The sequence below is a fragment of the Oncorhynchus mykiss genome, chromosome 30, assembly GCF_013265735.2.
Source record: "Oncorhynchus mykiss isolate Arlee chromosome 30, USDA_OmykA_1.1, whole genome shotgun sequence".
Classification (NCBI taxonomy): Eukaryota; Metazoa; Chordata; class Actinopteri; order Salmoniformes; family Salmonidae; genus Oncorhynchus; species Oncorhynchus mykiss.
In genome coordinates this window covers 16,536,531-16,557,651 of record NC_050570.1, presented here as the reverse complement: position 1 = coordinate 16,557,651, position 21,121 = coordinate 16,536,531, and the positions used below count along the sequence as shown (strand labels likewise).

Below are 21,121 nucleotides of genomic sequence, written 5' to 3'. Positions count from 1 at the left end.
TGAATCCCCCTCAAACCCACCCCACCTCCACATTCATATTCCGCCCAAACAACAGGAAGAAGCGTCTTGGCCTTTTATTTTCCAGTTCAGGGCTTTCTCTTTTGAAGATAAATGCTCTCCAATCCACCATGACAGGTGTCACATTGGATCGCTTCCATTTTGATACATACCCTCTGATCCTGCCACTAACAATAAAGAGTGTCACGAGGGCCGCTCCTCCCTTGACAGTGCCATGACACTGGTGATTATTTTAAAGGTGCATCATTGGTCATGCTGAGTCAGGGTGCTGGCCGGGGCTCTGTCTGTGGCAGGGTGGCAGCGACCGGTGCGGCTGCATGGGACTAGGCTGGATGCTGGAGGAGGAATATGGATATCAGTAGGTCCTGCCTGGGTCAGGTCACGCCACAGCACAATAACAGACAGTCTCTCTCTCTCACGGTCTCTCACGGTCTCTCATAGCCGCAGAGGTCACCCTGACATACCACATTACCACAGACTGGGAATGATGTTGAACTCCAAAGCCCAGAGCCTGGCCCTGGATTCCTCTTCTGCTTGTGTTTGCCTTTGTTACATAGGTGCACTCAAAGTTATAGAAAATCTGTAAAGGGGAGGTTGGTAGTAGTGTTTCTGCCAGTGGGATTTAGTGAGCAAAGCATTAATCATATGAGCAGAACAACAGTAAACATAGCATGTCAGGTCAAGGTAAAGAGAAAGTCCCCCTGCATTTAACAGGACTCAATAGTACAGCGTACCATATTGAAAAGTCAGCATTATTCACCTTCTCTGTGCCGGAGAGACGTGCCATTGTTCATTGAAGAGCTCTGGAATATTATTTCTGTGGTGATACACTGAAAACACTGGATCAGCAGCAATTAAACATATAGTCTGAGGCAGAGGGAGAGAGGGAGATTGACAAATAACAAATAGCCTGTATTCAGTAAAATTGAAGGTCAGCAGTATAGGAGGCAGAAGCAGACATATCCATATAGTGGACTGCCTGGAGCTCCTGGTGTATCTGAAGGACCATACACAGCTGTTTCATCAGCCTGCTGCTTCTTCCCATTCCCCCAAGGTAGGGGCATGGCCGCGCTCTGATAGAACCCAAGGCCTTCCCAGGGCTCAAATATGTGAGCAAACCCAATTATCGTTGAAATTAAAATGAGCAGACTTGGCACAGGAACAATACACTGTGACTCAACTCACAGAGCTAAATGGAGCAGACAAATACATTGCCCTATGTTCATATACCGGCCACTGAGCACAGTGAGCAGAGCCTACATTGGCATACAGATGTAGGTTCTTAAATAGATCACTCTTTTGCTGAGAATTTTCCTGCATAGCAGGAAAGGCAAACTTTTAGTATTTGAGTTTTAAAAAGGCTTCAACAGTTTGTAATTTCCACTTTGAAACTTGATTTTCCCTAACGAAAAATAAATCAACCCCTACAAAAATGGCCATTAATTATAATCCACATAATATTTCACATTTCCTGTTGCTGCAGGATTATTTCCCTGCTGTATCAAACTGGCTCAAATTAAGATCCTACATCGGTATAGCTAAGGCAATATGACATTATGGTTGCAATACTCATTTAGACTGGTCACATTGAGAGGTCAGTTTTATTTAACCCTTAATTTGCTTTTCTCTTTGTTTCAGAAGACAGGAAGCTGTTTGTGGGGATGCTGAACAAACAACAGACTGAGGAGGATGTGTACCGCCTCTTTGAGCCCTACGGAGTCATCGAGGAGTGCACCGTCCTAAGAGGTCCTGACGGAAACAGCAAAGGTAGGAATCAATTATATACTGTACCTCAGATATTATCTAGGTCACTGTCTATTCAACAGTTAGTTTCAGCTGAGAAATCACAGATTCATAATGGGCATTATTTATTTTAGTAGTAATAGGAGCCATCATGGCTTGTATTATGCTCAGAATGGTCTTCCAGGTTATGTAGGCCTGTAAGGGAAACATTCCCATAGATGAACAATAAGAAGGCCTAACTGATGCACTGTATTGTAGCAGGGTCGTTCCACCAATTCATTGCCTTTTGAGAAGTATTTCACTTCATATTAACATTCTGTCACATAGAGCACATGTTCATCTACATAAAAAAACATGTTTTCCCATCTCAAGAGGTTGAATAAAAAAATAAGTGCCTATTAAGTGGCAAATAAAGTTACAGGGTTGACTGTAACAGGGTTGACCGTAACAGGGTTGACGATTTCATCTTAATTCAGCCATAAATCCCCTTGCCGCAGGGGTAATGGACATATGCTGTGTGTTACAGAAAGTGGCAATTAAATGCAAGCTTCACAAAAAATGTGAAATTGTTAAAACATGTCTAGCCTGCCAATCTATGGGTAACAGGGTTGACCGTAATAGGGTTGACCGTAATAGGGTTGACGTGTTATGCTCGGCCCACTCAGTTTTACATCACAAAACACAAAAGAAAATTGCCAAAAATAGTAGAATCATGTTTTTACTATTAGATGTTCAATGTTCCTTTTTTAAATTTTTTTATAAGGAATAGTTTCACAATAATAAGACGAGAGTTAAGTTCACATAACAGGGTTGACTTTAAAATGAGGGACAGACATAAATGAATCACTAATTACATGACATACAGTGCCTTGCAAAAGTATTCAGCCCCCTTGAACTTTGCGACCTTTTGCCACATTTCAGGCTTCAAACATAAAGATATAAAACTGTATTTTTTGTGAAGAATCAACAACAAGTGGGACACAATCATGAAGTGGAACGACATTTATTGGATATTTCAAACTTTTTTAACAAATCAAAAACTGAAAAATTGGGCGTGCAAAATTATTCAGCCCCCTTAAGTTAATACTTTGTAGCGCCACCTTTTGCTGCGATTACAGCTGTAAGTCGCTTAGGGTATGTCTCTATCAGTTTTGCACATCGAGAGACTGACATTTTTTCCCATTCCTCCTTGCAAAACAGCTCGAGCTCAGTGAGGTTGGATGGAGAGCATTTGTGAACAGCAGTTTTCAGTTCTTTCCACAGATTCTCGATTGGATTTAGGTCTGGACTTTGACTTGGCCATTCTAACACCTGGATATGTTTATTTTTGAACCATTCCATTGTAGATTTTGCTTTATGTTTTTGATCATTGTCTTGTTGGAAGACAAATCTCCGTCCCAGTCTCAGGTCTTTTGCAGACTCCATCAGGTTTTCTTCCAGAATGGTCCTGTATTTGGCTCCATCCATCTTCCCATCAATTTTAACCATCTTCCCTGTCCCTGCTGAAGAAAAGCAGGCCCAAACCATGATGCTGCCACCACCATGTTTGACAGTGGGGATGGTGTGTTCAGCTGTGTTGCTTTTACGCCAAACATAACGTTTTGCATTGTTGCCAAAAAGTTAAATTTTGGCTTCATCTGACCAGAGCACCTTCTTCCACATGTTTGGTGTGTCTCCCAGGTGGCTTGTGGCAAACTTTAAACAACACTTTTTATGGATATCTTTAAGAAATGGCTTTCTTCTTGCCACTCTCCCATAAAGGCCAGATTTGTGCAATATACGACTGAATGTTGTCCTATGGACAGAGTCTCCCACCTCAGCTGTAGATCTCTGCAGTTCATCCAGAGTGATCATGGGCCTCTTGGCTGCATCTCTGATCAGTCTTCTCCTTGTATGAGTTGAAAGTTTAGAGGGACGGCCAGGTCTTGGTAGATTTGCAGTGGTCTGACACTCCTTCCATTTCAATATTATCGCTTGCACAGTGCTCATTGGGATGTTTAAAGCTTGGGAAATCTTTTTGTATCCAAATCCGGCTTTAAACTTCTTCACAACAGTATATCGGACCTGCCTGGTGTGTTCCTTGTTCTTCATGATGCTCTCTGCGCTTTTAACGGACCTCTGAGACTATCACAGTGCAGGTGCATTTATACGGAGACTTGATTACACACAGGTGGATTGTATTTATCATCATTAGTCATTTAGGTCAACATTGGATCATTCAGAGATCCTCACTGAACTTCTGGAGAGAGTTTGCTGCACTGAAAGTAAAGGGGCTGAATAATTTTGCACGCCCAATTTTTCAGTTTTTGATTTGTTAAAAAAGTTTGAAATATCCAATAAATGTCGTTCCACTTCATGATTGTGTCCCACTTGTTGTTGATTCTTCACAAAAAATACAGTTTTATATCTTTATGTTTGAAGCCTGAAATGTGGCAAAAGGTCGCAAAGTTCAAGGGGGCCGAATACTTTCGCAAGGCACTGTAAATAATCATCCTCAGAATTGATTTTGTCAAAACAACAAAATAACTAGAGCTTTACATGGGACTAGGCTGGATGCTGATGGTGAAAACTTTGAGAAATGTTGGAGTTAAGATCTTCCTAGAAGTTTACAGAGAGTTTACAGAGGGTTTACAGAGGGGACATGTTAACATAATCCTAGAAGTTTACAGAGGGTGCAGGAGGGGACATGTTAACATCTTCCTAGAAGTTTACAGAGGGTTTACAGAGGGTGCATAAGGGGACATGTTAACATCTTCCTAGAAGTTTACAGAGGGTGCACGAGGGGACATGTTAACATCTTCCTAGAAGTTTACAGAGAGTGCACGAGGGGACATGTTCAAATCTTCCTAGAAGTTTACAGAGGGTGCACGAGGGGACATGTTAACATCTTCCTAGAAGTTTACAGAGGGTGCACGAGGGGACATGTTAACATCTTCCTAGACGTTTACAGAGGGTGCACGAGGGGACATGTTAACATCTTCCTAGAAGTTTACAGAGGGTTTACAGAGGGTGCACGAGGGGACATGTTAACATCTTCCTAGAAGTTTACAGAGAGTGCACGAGGGGACATGTTAACATCTTCCTAGAAGTTTACAGAGGGTGCACGAGGGGACATGTTAACATCTTCCTAGAAGTTTACAGAGGGTGCACGAGGGGACATGTTAACATCTTCCTAGACATTTACAGAGGGTGCACGAAAGGACATGTTAACATCTTCCTAGAAGTTTACAGAGGGTGCACGAAGGGACATGTTAACATCTTCCTAGAAGTTTACAGAGGGTGCACGAGGGGACATGTTAACATCTTCCTAGAAGTTTACAGAGGGTGCACGAGGGGACATGTTAACATCTTCCTAGACATTTACAGAGGGTGCACGAGGGGACATGTTAACATCTTCCTAGAAGTTTACAGAGGGTGCACGAAAGGACATGTTAACATATTCCTAGAAGTTTACAGAGGGTGCACGAGGGGACATGTTAAAATCTTCCTAGAAGTTTACAGAGGGTGCACGAGGGGACATGTTAACATCTTCCTAGACATTTACAGAGGGTGCACGAGGGGACATGTTAACATCTTCCTAGAAGTTTACAGAGGGTGCACGAAGGGACATGTTAACATCTTCCTAGAAGTTTACAGAGGGTGCACGAGGGGACATTTTAACATCTTCCTAGACGTTTACAGAGGGTGCACGAAGGGACATGTTAACATCTTCCTAGACGTTTACAGAGGGTGCACGAGGGGACATGTTAACATCTTCCTAGAAGTTTACAGAGGGTTTACAGAGGGTTTACACGGGGTTTACAGAGGGTGCACGAGGGGACATGTTAACATCTTGCTATAAGTTTACAGAGGGTTTACACAGGGTTTACAGAGGGTGCACGAGGGGACATGTTAAAAGGCAGAATTTTGTCACTTTAGCAAGTCTTTATTCATAAAAAAAACCGCAATTCTCCATGAGGTCTATAAGGGCATCTCATTTAATATAACATGCTTTTAAAATTCAATATTATTGAACAATTGCTACTTAAAACATCAAAGGGATGGAATAGGCACTATTTTCATTGAACGACCCAGGCCCCATGGTCTATCAACCCAGGCAACTGGCACACAGTCTAGTAGAAACCAATACCTTCTGACATACAGTAAATAGCAGTGGGAGCCCTGCTTCTTCATGTCTCTGAAACATAGTCCCATGCCAGTGCTTATGAAAATTGTTGTGGAATGTTGTGGAGGTTGAGGTCCTGGCATTCTGACTCGACAGTCGTACAGAAGTAAAGAGGGAATGGCGGATGTTATAACAATTGCGTTGTTCTTTGCGAGACACTGGGGCAAGTACATTCTTTAAAAAAATAACCCTTTGAAGTACCCTTGTTGGTTCCAATTAGAACCGTTTTGGGTTCCATGAGGAACCCATTCCACAGAGGGTTCTACATGGAACCCAAAATGGTTCTACCTGGAACCTAAAAGTGTTTTACCTAGAACCAAAAAGGGTTCTCCTATGGGGACAGCCGATGAACCCTTTTGGAAACCTTTTTTAAGAGTGTAGGGGAGGTAAGATTTAGTCCCCGCTATACTCTGTTTGAGTAATGTGAATGAACATCAGTGTCATATAAGTCAGATAATGCAATCCTTTACAAAAACAAAGATTTACAGATATTTGTGGATACCTGTCTGTCAACTAACCATTAACTGTCAACTAAGTTACATACATATTTATTTATACAGTTTATATCAGGCTCAATTATTTTGTCCAGTGGTAGACAGGAGAAGAGTGTGTGATAAGACCACACTTAAAGATGCAGTAATTCTCTAGGTTTACCCCCCTGGGTTCCTTCGCTGCAGGTCTTGATCCAACCGGCATTAGTCCCTTCAACATGTTTAGCTTCTTTCCAGGAACTGTAGACTAATGCATAATGACGACTTAAGACAATATGTATTTCACTGGGTCTGTATTTAATATGCACAGACAGGCATGTGGTGCTAAATAGCATGCTTTTCTGCTTCATCAGTGCAATCTGTACAAGAGCCTGCAGCTTGAGCAGCCTGGGGAGGAGCAGCCTGCTGTGCAATGGGAGCGCTTTTGACGCGCTTCTCTTCACAGTGTTTAATAAAGGCACCCTGCTTTGTATTCACTTCCTGTGTGTATGTGTGTGTGTGCGTGTGTGTTTGTGCGTGCCGGCACCCTTCCTCTTTCTCCCTCCCTGTGTGTGTGTGTGTGTGTGTGTGTGTGTGTGTGTGTGTGTGTGTGTGTGTGTGTGTGTGTGTGTGTGTGTGTGTGTGTGTGTGTGTGTGTGTGTGTGTGTGTGTGTGTGTGTGTGTGTGTGTGTGTGTGTGTGTTTTTCAGGCTGTGCCTTTGTAAAGTTCTCCACACACGCGGAGGCCCAGTCTGCAATCAGTGCCCTCCATGGCAGCCAGACCATGCCAGTAAGTACACCTCCTGCCTTCCTTCCACACAACCACATACAACATTCACGACACGAACAAACAACAACGGTAACTTTACATTAGATTCTACTGATCAACCTCCAGTTTTTATTGACCGACACAACGTGCAACTGTCCTCATAAATATTCCAGCTTCAACAAGAAAACAGCAAACCTTCTGTCACGCTCATCATAATGATTGGACCAAGGTGCAGCGTGGTAGGCGTACATTATCCTTTAATAAATGAACACAGAACAAAAACAACAAACTACCAAACTAAACGTGACGCTACTGGTGTGCACACAGGCAACTATCTGTAGACAATATCCCACAAAGCACAAGGAGGAAATGGCTGCCTAAATATGATCCCCAATCAGAGACAACGATAAACAGCTGTCTCTGATTGGGAACCATACCAGGCCAACATAAACCATTAATCACCTAGATGACCCACCCTAGTCACTATCACGCCACAACTATCAGAGAATAAACAGCTCTCTATGGTCAGGGCGTGAGACCTTCTTTAGAATGAAAGGGATTGGTAGTTTTTGCGTGTCTAATTATAGAAAAATGATTGAACATTCATTTTCATCTCATGGAATGATAATGGGTTGAGCTATCGGTGAAAAATGTTTTGCCATGTTTCCGTTAGACCCTTTTTAACTAAGCTGTGTCTCAATATATTTCATTTGTGATTTTCATGAATAGGAAGATTTTCTAGGAAGATTTATGTCCGTTGCGTTATGCTAATTAGTGTCAGGCGATGATTACGCTCCCGGATCCGAGTTTGAGAGTCACAATGAACAAATACAGTAATCCTAGCAGTCTGTTGTGCTGCTAGGTGTGGTTATTATTTGTTTGTGGCCGGTGGTTAGGGAAGCCCCTCTAAACCATTGATGCATAGAAACAAAGGGCACTTACTGTGCACTCTAAAGCTGCATTATAGTTATTCTGCGCGCTACGTATTATTCAGTGGGCTGAAGTACACTCAGCCTATACACTCTCTTTGTTGGAGAAACTCCAGGCATGGAGGAGCAGGAGCCTGAACTCTCCCTCTTTCATCATTGCGGCATTAGACCACGTGGTTTTATTATTTACTGTATGGGGGCACAACACGTGGATAAAGACAGCGCCGCACTAGCTGACTTGGTCATTCCTTTTGGTGCAAACCTTGAGGTCAATATAAGTGCAAATGACTCGGGGACGTGAGGATAGGCTGGAGATAGGCTGGAGATAATCTGGAGATAGGCTGGAGATAATCTGGAGATAGGTTGGAGATAATCTGGAGATAGACTGGAGATAGGCTGGACCTCGTGTGCTCTCTGATCTGTGGTATTGGACAGCCACATTGTTTTTCCTTCTCCTCTACTGTATATCTCTGCCTCTCTCCCCTCACTCTTCTCTCTTTCCCGGCCTCCCGGGATAATAGGCAATAGACTTGTTTACTCCACCTTTCACTACATCGGCTGCTGAATGATTCATTTGTGTATGAGCAGCGGGAGGGGCGTGCGGGTGGGAGATAGGAAGAACAGAGGAAGGGATGAAGGAGAGATGGAAAAGCGAGTGAGGAGGAAAATGGACAGGATTTATCCCCTCCTGGTCGGCTAAATTGATTATAGAAATCTTCTCAGCATCTCATCTCCTGTGTCAGAGGTTTGGATGGGCGTGTGTTGGCCCCGGTCGCTCCGTCTCGCCAGAATTACACAGACAGACAGACAGACAGTGCACCATTAGGCCTTGAGCTGGGCTTGGGATACTCAGAGGACAGTCCTGAATTATCCTACCTGACTACATCTGCATGAACAGCACTGCATTGAGAATGGAACAGCATCGTTACAGGACTTCTAACAGTACATCTATACAGTGTCTTCCAGGCGGTAATTATGAACTATTCCATGCAATGAATGACCCTGTTCTCTCTATTCAAAATTCTCCACATCTAGGGTCTATTTAAATTAATTTTAAATGTTATAACAAATGAATACCAACTATGTCAAACACAAAATAATAGGTGTGCAGCATATACAAGCTATTCCAAAGGCAGAAGTGATCAGTCTAGGAAAAGAGATGGCTATGAATAATTTCTACCCGAGAGCCAAGCTGAATGTAAATACTATAACGAACAGCAGCAGTTTCTTAACAGATAAGCAGCAGATCCCCCAAGCATTGCAGAACACGCACACGCAAGCACACAACCATGCACACACACACACACACACACGCACACACACACACACACACACACACACACACACACACACACACACACACACACACACACACACACACATGCTTGTGCACTGACAGGTCCACACGGGCAAATGTACACACACGCACACTCTCTCTCTCCTCTCTGTCACATCCTCATACAGCCATCAGCCAGGGTCAAAGGCTCACTGACTGATCTTATTTTCCAGCTCGGAGGACTTGAGCCGAATACATTTGCGTTTTTCATGTTGGGGGATGTAAGTGTGTGTCTATGTATATGTGTGTGAGAGGGATCTGAGTGAGTACATGTGTGTGGATATGACGTTCAGAAATTGTGTAATTAAATGTGGTCTCTTGTGAATGTGTGTGTGTATGATAATGAGCGTGTGTATGTGTGTGTTACTGTTTGAGCATATGAATGTGAGAGGGAATGTGTCTATAGGTGGATGTCTCTATCCCTAAGTGTGTATCTGTGTGCATGAGTGTATTAGTCTATCCATCTATATGTATGTGTTTGTAAGTGTGTGTAAATGTATGAAAGTGTGTGTGAGTGTGTCAGAAGCAGGAGTGGAATGGGGTTGTGGGAGGTGATGACAGGTCAGATGTGAGACCCTGACAGGCTCTCCCTTCCATTCCACGCACGCATGCCCCTGCCCCGGGGCTCAGAAGACCTCACATGGCTCAAGACGTCGCACAATTAAACATTTAAATGCTGGAGCTATAAAGCAAATTGCTGGGATTCAGGATGAAGGTGTCTGGGGGAATGTCCCGGGACAGAATAACAGGTTCAGGACCAGAGAACAAGGTTATTCTCCGTTTGAGCTTAGGAAAGGATTGGTTCAACTTTAGACTGTGATGGACACACTGTGGCTATCTGACAGTGGAGGCTTCTGATGGGAGGACGGCTCATAATAATGGCCTGGACCGGAGCAAATGGAATGGCATCAAACACCTGGACACCATGTGTTTGATGTATTTGATACCATTCCCTCATTCCGCTCCAGTCAATTCCATGACTCTGTTCTCCCAATTACGATGCCACCAACCTCCTGTGCTATCTGCCAGACAGGGAGATACGCTGAGAGGAGATAGTCAAAGCCCACAGCTGAGTGTGATCTCGCTTTAATTAGTTTATTCACACCATAGAATGAGAGCCAGTGTCAGGGTAATAAAATTACTAGTTTAATGTTAGTAGGTTACTTCACATGGATGAGATATCTATGTTCCTCACATTAAACAATTGCTTAATATTTATTTTTCCTAGTGTCACTTCCCAAGCAATTGACATTCTAATCAGAGCCTAATGGATTACACTAATTTGTTATTTTACTAACCAAGCAATAAACACACAGTGTGCCTTAATTCATTCTCAGTGGTTACTTAGTGCAGAGTAATGGGATTCAGGCTATCATAATGATCATTTAAACATGAAACAGAACAATAGAAAGTTTAATAATGAACTCACTAAACTACTTCCTGTCAATAGCGGCTGTGTATTCCTGTTTGAGACAGTTGAGTAGGAACTAGGAACCTTTGTTCTAGTTACTAAGCCATCGTGTGACTAAACCAAAGAGACAGGGACACCGCTACAGGACTCGCCATGTGACACTTGAGTCCGTTACAGGTTGCAGCTGCTTATGTAAGATGACGACATGCACAGGATAATTCAACCTTATTACCTTATTCTGAAGATTTGCACAGAGACGGAGGTGTAACGTTAAAGCAACTTTGCAGCTTTGTGTGGACCATTCACACGAGGGGTGTGCTGTGTGTGCAGCCTGGAAAGGAACCAATTGGACCCTGGCTGCAAAGGGAGCACTCATAAAGACAGACGACTTTCCATTGAATCTCAGTCCTTTTTCTCCTCTTTTCTTGTCTAAGAACAGCTGCCTGTGTTATTCCCACAGTTTTACTCCCTTTTCCCGAACCCGCTCTAGATGCTCTGAGCCGGTGGGGGTTCAGCCTCACACTTGGAAGCTTAACATTTAATGAGACTTTTACTTCATAGTTTATCCACCTCACTGCTTTGTACTGTGGCGAGAGAGAGATTCTGCACCGTGATATCTTGACAGGCCCAATGAAAAAGATTGGGTGGATAAAAAGACATGGGAATGGACATGGAAGTAGCAGGCCACTCTAACATGACATCTAAAGAGAAGGGCTTTTGTGATGACTGAAATAAAGACCTCTCCACAGAGAGGAGAGACAGGGGGTTAGTGAAGCATCACCAGGACATGTTTAACCTCTTCACCTTTCGTATTAGAGGCTGAGAGTGTGGCGCAGTGGCACGATGGCTGCTAATAAACCCACTGTAAGTCTCCCAGGGACTCTGAAGCTCCTGGAGTTCATGTAGCAGTCTAAAGGTGCCGAGGCTCTGCCGGAGCTATGGGTTCACACAGAATCCACCCTGATCAATACAACATATCTGGGAGAGCCAACAGCAGGGCAGAGACACAGACTGATAGGATAGAAGAGTACAGAAAGGGAGACAGACTAGGATCTGCATTGCACTCACACACTCAATCCACAATTAACCACACTTCCATAAGTGAGCACACTCCAGACGGCAGGACAGGAAGAAAGCTGGGGCTGCAGCATCCTCCCTCTGCCTAGCTCTCAGACAACTTAATACTGTCAGATTATATATTCCAACTCTCCCCAAGAACCTGGGAGCCTCCTCAGCAGGAGAAGAAGCAAACCAGCTCAGCCTTTTAATAGCTTTTTTAGTGCTGTGGAGTAAAATCTTCACTGTTTGCCACTGCTGCACATTCTTGTATTCCAGTGCTGCATCCCTGCTCCCAGACTCGCTTATAGTTATACCCCATAATAATGTTAATGGGACCCATAGTAAAACCGGGACAGACACAAAACAAGGCCCTTCTACCGGTATGACTGGGATGTGTAACCTTGTACTGACTCTCACGACAGAGTATGGACTGTGGGTCTGGAGAGGAGATGAGATGAGGGGGAGAATGAGTGTGTGTCCTCTATTACAGTGTTGTTTTACTCTCACCCTACTATCTAGTAGTGCATGCTCTTCATTGTTTAGTCATACAGTGCACTTAATGAGCAGGGGCCTAATGTGGTGCCGGTGGCGAGGAGAGGAGAGGCAGGCAACTTTGTGAGGCTGTGCACTTATGGCTAGCCAGCCGTCAGGGGAGAGGGGATGCTGAAAGAGACAGGGCTGAATGTAGAGAGAGAGGGGGAAGAGAAGAAAAACATCTATATTCATCTTCCACTCCACTGACGATCTTTTAGCATCTCTGGCAACCTGCAAATCTCGCCTACATAAGCAGAGCCCAGCCTCGAGCCAGATTGTTGAGCATGAAAATGAAATGTGATTGACACATTCTCAACCCCCTCAATAGTGAATTCAGAGAGAGATAGAGAGAGAGAGAGAGAGAGAGAGAGAGAGATTTTTTAAATATCTTTATTGGCCCAATTGTTCCATCATTAAAAGCACAGACACTACTTCATTTTAACAATCCTAGAAAGTTAGAACCAAGCCTCTTTCCCTGTCCACTGTACATAGAACCCCCATGACACCCCACACCCCTACAAAGTTCCCCAGACGGTTCATCAACCCCCTATCAAATCAAATCAGACTTTATTTGCCACATGAGCCGAATACAACAAGTGTAGACTTTACTGTGAAATGCTTACTTACAAACCCTTAACCAACAGTGCAGTTCAAGAAGAAGAAAATATTTAAGAAGAAGAAGAAGAATAACGAGGCTATTGTCGTGTCTTTGGCTATGCCGGATTAAGTGTTAAGACATGCTATTCTATAAAATCATTTCTCTGTAATTAATATTACCTGATTAAGCTAATCATCTAGATAATTAACTAGAAAGTCGGGGCACCACGAAATAATGTTTATAGAGTTGTTATCTTCCGAATAAGCTCTTAAAGACCTGGTTATCTTTTACCTCAATAGCAGTCAATATTTAATCGTCGCCTGATTCAGTCTCATCTGAAAGTTGTAAATTCTTGGTTATCTTCATGAACCCTGGCTAACAAGTTGAATCAGCAATAGAAAACTGGGTTTAATTATTTATTTACTAAATACCTAACTAATCACACAGAATTACATACACAGAATGAATCATACATTGATTACAAATTATTTCATAAAGGAAAATGACCCTAGTGGACGCAAAAGATATAAGGGCTGGTTACACAAAGAGAGGGGGTTGGGTTTGAGTGAAAGAGTGGGAAGACTGAAGAACAAAGGGAGAAGCTATGCTATCGTAAATACAGTATCTTATGCATTCTAAATTACCGGCCATTTGAAAAAGGAGAATGGAATAAATATTTACTCTGAGCTGCGCTTCGGTAGATGGGAGGCTGGGTGATCCTCTGAAGAATATCTGATGGTAGAACGGATACTTGGTAGTACCGTCGTCGTGTGGTAGAACAAATACTCTGTCCGTCCTCTCCTAGCCCACGTCTACAGTTGCTGCGCTAATGCGACGGCTAGGAGGTATCACTTCTTTAGTGAATAAGAGTTAAAAGTTCATACCAAGTTGCCATACTTTAAGCTCATGCTATAGTCTGGCTGGTATATTCGAAATTCATCCTTCCGGGGTGTAGGTAGTCACCTTCACATTGAAATTTGATGCTAATTTTGTTAGGTTCTCTAAGGTTGGCTTAGTTCTGTAGGTGGTCTTTGTCCTTTCAATGTGGTGACCTCAAGTCCACACGTCCTTGGAACAGCTTATTATTTGAGCCCTTTTAACGTAGGACTGTCCCCCTAACGTCCTCGGAACAGAAAGTTACATTTTCGTCAAGGGGTTTATATAGTGGTGAAAGAAGGGCGTGTTTCATAGTTTACAACCCATGTCTGTTTACTTGGGTGAGGCCTCTGAGTGAGCAGACTGGTGTTCTCCTGACAAACCGTTCTCTCATTAAGAAGCTAAAAAATTACATTTAATCTTTCACAAATAGTTTCATATTTAAACATTGAAATTGCACAACAATTCCATGTGAATCTGATAACTAGAATGTGTAGATTTTCCAAGATACAGTTTATGTCGTCCTCTCATCAGTAATCCTGTCTCAGACGTCAACTGAACTGACATCATATTCATTAAGTACCAAAGCATCAATGTAAATTGTCCGGTGCCGATTTTTATGAATTGTTTAATGCAGTCTTATGGCTTGGGGTAGAAGCTGTTGAGGAGCCTTTTGGTCCTTGACTTGACGCTCCTGTACCGCTTGCCATGCGGTAGCAGAGAAACAACTTGGGTGACCGGAGTCTCTGACAATTTTATGGGCTTTCCTATACAGTGCCTTCGGAAAGTATTCAGACCATTTGACTTTTTCCACATTTTGTTACTTTACAGCCTTATTCTAAAATGTATTCAATTGTTTTTCTACACATAATACCTCATAATGACAAAGCAAAAACAGCCTTTAACACATGTAAAATTTACAAAAAAAAATCTGAAACATGACATTTACATAAGTATTCAGACCCTTTACTCAGTACTTTGTTGAAGCACCTTTGGCAGCAATTACAGGATTGAGTCTTCTTGGGTATGAAGCCACAAGCTTGGCACATCTGTATTTTGGGAGTTTCTCCCATTCTTCTCTGCAGATCCTCTCAAGCTCTGCCAGGTTGGATGGGGAGCGTTGCTGCACAGCTATTTTCAGGTCTCTCCAGAGATGTTTGATCGGGTTCAAGTCCGAGCTCTTGCTGGGCCACTCAGAACATTCATGGAATGTCCAGAAGCCACTCCTGCGTTGTCTTGGCTGTGTGCTTAGGGTCGTTGTTCTGTTGGAAGGTGAACTTTCGCCCCTGTCTGAGGTCCTGAGCACTCTGGAGCAGGTTTTCATCAAGGATCTCTGGAAAAAGTCAAGGGGTTTGAATGCTTTCCGAAGGCATTGTACAGTATATATGCTCCAGTGTGAGCCAAGCCTGCACCTTCCCCAGCAGCACATCTCACATCTCACACCGCGCCCCCTGCATTAAATGGTCTTCCACACCGCCATTTTTGCCTGCCCCAACAGGTAGTTTACTAGGCGGTCCCTTCGCCTGTTGGCTATGCTATACCAAGGCCCTCCAACAAATAGATCCAGAGTCATCCCCAACCATACACAGAGAGAGAGAAACCTCCCCACCTCCCCAATGTGTAGCAGGCAGCCAGGGAGTTAGCTGTAGCCCCACTGTGGCTTACCACACAACCCCCCTACAACATCCCACAACCCCCCAGCCCCTTATAGCACAAACACAGCCCGCAGCTATCTCCCCAGCCCTGGCCTCGGCCTCACCACCACTCGCTGCTATTATTGACTATCTCACATCAATTTCAGGGAGCCTCTTATCTCGCCCGACGCACAACCTTTCTACACTGTCAGATCAGAGTAATATTTTGGCCTTTTATAGGGATCGATTGGGCAGTTTTGAGGGGGAGGCAAGGCGGAGCGCAACAAAGGTCAAATGTAGTGCTAAATCATTTGAAGATTCTTAATGAATGGTGTGTGGCAGATGCACCTGCTGGTTTCATTATGGCAGCGCAGCAAATGGAAAGAGGGAGAGAGAGCGAGAGAGAGAGAGAAGGGGGGGTGCTGGATCAGAATGAGAGAGTTGGAGAAGGAGAGAGAGAGAGAGAGAGAGAGAGAGAGAGAGAGAGAGAGAGAGAGAGAGAGAGAGAGAGAGAGAGAGAGAGAGAGAGAGAGAGAGAGAGAGAGAGAGAGAGAGAGAGAGAGGGGGGGGTGCTGGATCAGAATGAGAGAGAGAGAGAGATAGAGAGAGAGAGAGAGAGAGAGAGAAGGGGGGTGCTGGATCAGAATGAGAGAGTTGGAGAGAGTGAGAGAGAGAGAGAGAGAGAGAGAGAGAGAGAAGGGGGAAGTACTGGATCAGAATGAGAGAGTTGTAGAGAGAGAGAGAGAAGGGGGGAAGTGCTGGATCAGAATGAGAGAGTTGGACAGAGAGAGAGACAGAAGGGTGGAAATGCTGGATCAGAATGAGAGAGTTGGAAAGAGAGAAAGAAGGGGAGGAATTGCTGGATCGGAATGAGAGAGTTGGAAAGAGAGAAAGAGAGAGAGAAGAGGAGGAAGTGCTGGATCAGAATGAGAGAGTTGGAAAGAGAGAGTGAGAGAAGTGGGAAGTGCTGGATCAGAATGAGAGAGTTGGAAGAGAGAGTGAGAGAAGGGGGAAGTGCTGGATCAGAATGAGAGAGTTAGAAAGAGAGAGATAGAGAAGGGGGGAAGTGCTGGATCAGAATGAGAGAGTTAGGGAGAGAGTGAGAGAATGGGGGAAGTGCTGGATCCGAATGAGAGAGTTGGAGAGAGAGAGAGAGAGAGAGAGAGGGGGGGGGGAAGTACTGGATCAGAATGAGAGAGTTGGAGAGAGAGAGAGAGGGAGAGAGAGGGAGAGAGAGGGAGAGAGAGGGAGAGAGAGAGAGAGAGAGAGAGAGAGAGAGAGAGAGAGAGAGAGAGAGAGAGAGAGAGAGAGAGAGAGAGAGAGAGAGAGAGAGAGAGAGAGAGAGAGAGAGAGAGAGAGAGAGAAGGGGGGAAGTGCTGGATCAGAATTAGAGAGTTGGACAGAGAGAGAGACAGAAGGGTGGAAATGCTGGATCAGAATGAGAGAGTTGGAAAGAGAGAAAGAAGGGGAGGAAGTGCTGGATCGGAATGAGAGAGTTGGAAAGAGAGAGTGAGAGACGTGGGAAGTGCTGGATCAGAATGAGAGAGTTGGAAAGAGAGAGTGAGAGAAATGGGGAGTGCTGGATCAGAATGAGAGAATTGGAAAGAGAGAGGGGGAGAGAGAAGGGGAGGAAGTGCTGGATCAGAATGAGAGAGTCGGGGAGAGAGTGAGAGAAGGGAGGGATGTGCTGGATCAGAATGAGAGAGTTAGGGAGAGAGTGAGAGAATGGGGGAAGTGCTGGATCCGAATGAGAGAGTTGGAGAGAGAGAGAGAGAGAGAGAGAGAAGGGGGGAAGTACTGGATCAGAATGAGAGAGTTGGAGAGAGAGAGAGAGAGAGAGAGAGAGAGAGAGAGAGAGAGAGAAGGGGGGAAGTGCTGGATCAGAATGAGAGAGTTGGAAAGAGAGAGAGACAGAAGGGTGGAAATTCTGGATCAGAATGAGAGAGTTGGAAAGAGAGAGCGGGAGAGAGAAGGGGAGGAAGTGCTGGATCAGAATGAGAGAGTTGGAAGAGAGAGTGAGAGAAGGGGGGAAGTGCTGGATCAGAATGAGAGAGTTAGAAAGAGAGAGATAGAGAAGGGGGGGAAGTGATGGATCAGAATGAGAGAGTTAGGGAGAGAGTGAGAGAATGGGGGAAGTGCTGGATCCGAATGAGAGAGTTGGAGAGAGAGAGAGAGAGAGAGAGAGAGAGAGAGAAGGGGGAAGTACTGGATCAGAATGAGAGAGTTGTAGAGAGAGAGAGAGAAGGGGGGAAGTGCTGGATCAGAATGAGAGAGTTGGACAGAGAGAGAGACAGAAGGGTGGAAATGCTGGATCAGAATGAGAGAGTTGGAAAGAGAGAAAGAAGGGGAGGAATTGCTGGATCGGAATGAGAGAGTTGGAAAGAGAGAAAGAGAGAGAGAAGAGGAGGAAGTGCTGGATCAGAATGAGAGAGTTGGAAAGAGAGAGTGAGAGAAGTGGGAAGTGCTGGATCAGAATGAGAGAGTTGGAAGAGAGAGTGAGAGAAGGGGGAAGTGCTGGATCAGAATGAGAGAGTTAGAAAGAGAGAGATAGAGAAGGGGGGAAGTGCTGGATCAGAATGAGAGAGTTAGGGAGAGAGTGAGAGAATGGGGGAAGTGCTGGATCAGAATGAGAGAGTTGGAAAGAGAGAGACAGAGAAGGGGGAGGGCTGGATCAGAATGAGAGAGTTGGGGAGAGAGTGAGAGAATGGGGGAAGTGCTGGATCAGAATGAGAGAGTTGGAAAGAGAGAGTGAGAGAAGTGGGAAGTGCTGGATCAGAATGAGAGAGTTGGGAAGAGAGTGAGGGAGAGAGAAGGGGAGGAAGTGCTGGATCAGAATGAGAGAGTTGGAAAGAGAGAGACAGAGAAGGGGGAGGGCTGGATCAGAATGAGAGAGTTGGGGAGAGAGTGAGAGAATGGGGGAAGTGCTGGATCAGAATGAGAGAGAAAAGGGAGGAGTGCTGGATCAGAATGAGAGAGTTGGAAAGATAGAGAGGGAGAGAGAAGAACAACAGACTTTTACCTTGTCAGCTCGGGGATTCGATCAAGCAACCTTTCGGTTACTGGCCCAACGCTCTAACCAATAGGCTACCTGCCGCCCCATTATGCTTCCTTGCCCTAGGTGACATGTGCATTATGTTAAATATGATGGAGGGTTATGGTTGTATCTGAAAAGAGGACATTAACAATGTAAATAGAGAAACTTCATACGACTGTGTGGCCGTACGTATGCATGCAGACCGCAAACAACACGGACATAATATCATCAATAAGACAAATGTTCGGTCATGTAGTATCTGGAAAGCTATAAAACTGTGAGCTTGATGTTCGATGAGAGGAGCCTGCTAATATTGACGTTAACAACAGACCTAATGGCATATGAGCAGCTCATGCTGAACCAATAAACCATCCAATTACATTATCACGCATGACTTGTTTCAAACTTGAGAAGTGAACTCTAGTTCTTTAGTTCATTATCTAAACATACATATAGTAGCCAATAATGACTGACTGTGTGGTATGTCATGTTGATGATAATGAGATTGACATATCAACTGCTGGATAGAGGTCTTGCAGACAGAGGAGGGTTGGTTGGTTAAGTGTGCGGTCCCTCTCTCCTCAGAACGGCTCCGATTCTCTCCCCCCCCAGGGCGCGTCCTCCAGCCTGGTGGTGAAGTTTGCCGACACCGACAAGGAGCGCACCATCCGCCGCATGCAGCAGATGGTCGGCCAGTTTGGCATCTTCAACCCAGCCATCGCCCTGCCATTCAGCACCTACAGCACCTACGCACATGCAGTGAGTTAACTAACACAGCCCATTACCCCTCTTACCCCTCAACATCCCCCAGGGCAGGGACGTGAGTTAACGACACAACCCATTACCCCTCTTACCCCTCAACACCCCCAGAGCAGGTCCGTGAGTTAACGACACAACCCATTACCCCTCTTACCCCTCAACACCCCCAGAGCAGGGCTGTGAGTTAATGAACACAACCCATTACCTCTCTTACCCCTCAACACCCCCCAAAGCAGGGCCGTGAGTTAACTAACACAACCCTCAACCCTCCATACCCCTCTTACCCCTCAACACCCCCCAGAGCAGGACCGTGAGTTAACTAACACAACCCATTACCCCTCTTACCCCTCAACACCCCCCAGGGCAGGGCCGTGAGTTAACTAACACAACCCTCAACCCTCCATACCCCTCTTATCCCCCAACACCCCCCAGGGTAGGGCCGTGTGTTAACTAACACACACCCAACCCTCCATACCCCTCTTATCCCCCAACACCCCCCAGGGCAGGACCGTGAGTTAACTAACACAACCCCCAACCCTCCATACACCTCTTATCCCCCAACACCCCCCAGGGCAGGGCACCATCCACACATGGCAGACCCCAGGCTCTTTGATGAGCTCACCTGTCCAGTGCTGCTCCACTCCCACCTCCTCTCCCCAGGGCCCCAGAGCTGCACCAGGGGCCAGAGATGATTCAGAATATTCCATAGGAATCTTATCTCCACGCACACCTCTTTAGCCTGCGGACAGAGCTACTGCCGCTTAAAGGGAAATGGAATTAAGAAAAGGGTTCAGTCCAACACAGATAAAAACCTAAACCCCAGTCACAGCAGACAGAGTATGTTTATATTTATAAAAATAATTACATTTTTTCTTTATTTACTTATTTGTACGCACGGGCAGATTTTTTTCTTCTTCTCTAAATGCCAGGATGAATTTTTGAGGCTGCCCAAGTCTCAGGGGCTTCCCCATTTTCCTGACGTTCATATCACAGGCATGGGGACCCGTATGAAATGTGTAAATTGACCGTCCCAGAGAAATTGCGAGGCCATCTCTGTGCTCTCTCCAGTAAAACTCCTGCATTCATTACAATTCATGAAATGCAGCCCATCCCCGGGAAATGTGGAGAAATGCAAATATTTCAGGAGTGGTGGAGGCGTTGGTGGTCTGCTGGGAGAGCATTGTGTCCCGCTCAGGTTGGCCATGACTCTTACTTACTGTGGCAGAGCCCCACGCACCCCATCACACACACACACACACACACACACACACGCACACATACACATATGCATACACACATACACACATACACACACTCTGTCACTAACTCTATGCCACACAACAACATGTGTCTTGTTTTTCCAGGCACTGCTGCAGCATGACAATGAGGTGGGTATATGCAAATCCATTGCTTAAGTTTTGTGAATGATACGTCTCGAGTCATGTTAGATATTTGATCATTATAGTTACCTTTATTAGATATTAGTTACAGTCATTATAGTTACATTTATTAGATATTAGTTACAGTCATTCTAGTTACATTTATTAGATATTAGTTACAGTCATTATAGTTACATTTATTAGATATTAGTTACAGTCATTATAGTTACATTTATTAGATATTAGTTACAGTCATTATAGTTACATTTATTAGATATTAGTTACAGTCATTATAGTTACATGTATTAGATATTAGTTACAGTCTTTAACTACACTTTAAATGTTTCTTTACTTTTTAATAAACTACTACACCCTCCCAAGAAGAAAACCCACAATGACAGAGAATAA

General features: G+C 44.5%; 1 protein-coding gene across 13 annotated transcripts in view; it reads left to right on the top strand.

Moving 5' to 3' along the window:
* LOC110521425 (CUGBP Elav-like family member 5) overlaps positions 1–21,121 on the top strand; it is a 353,741-nt gene that overhangs the window by 295,430 nt on the left and 37,190 nt on the right. For 4 of the 13 annotated variants that reach the window (XM_036968436.1, XM_036968433.1, XM_036968435.1 and 1 more), the window contains exons 4-7: positions 1,657–1,785; positions 7,106–7,185; positions 19,161–19,334; positions 20,699–20,722. In XM_036968436.1, the coding sequence (XP_036824331.1) occupies positions 1,657–1,785; positions 7,106–7,185; positions 19,161–19,334; positions 20,699–20,722 (407 nt within the window). The remainder of the gene's footprint in view (positions 1–1,656; positions 1,786–7,105; positions 7,186–19,160; positions 19,335–20,698; positions 20,723–21,121) is intronic. The other 9 variants (XM_036968439.1, XM_036968438.1, XM_036968444.1 and 6 more) reach the window with 6 other exon arrangements.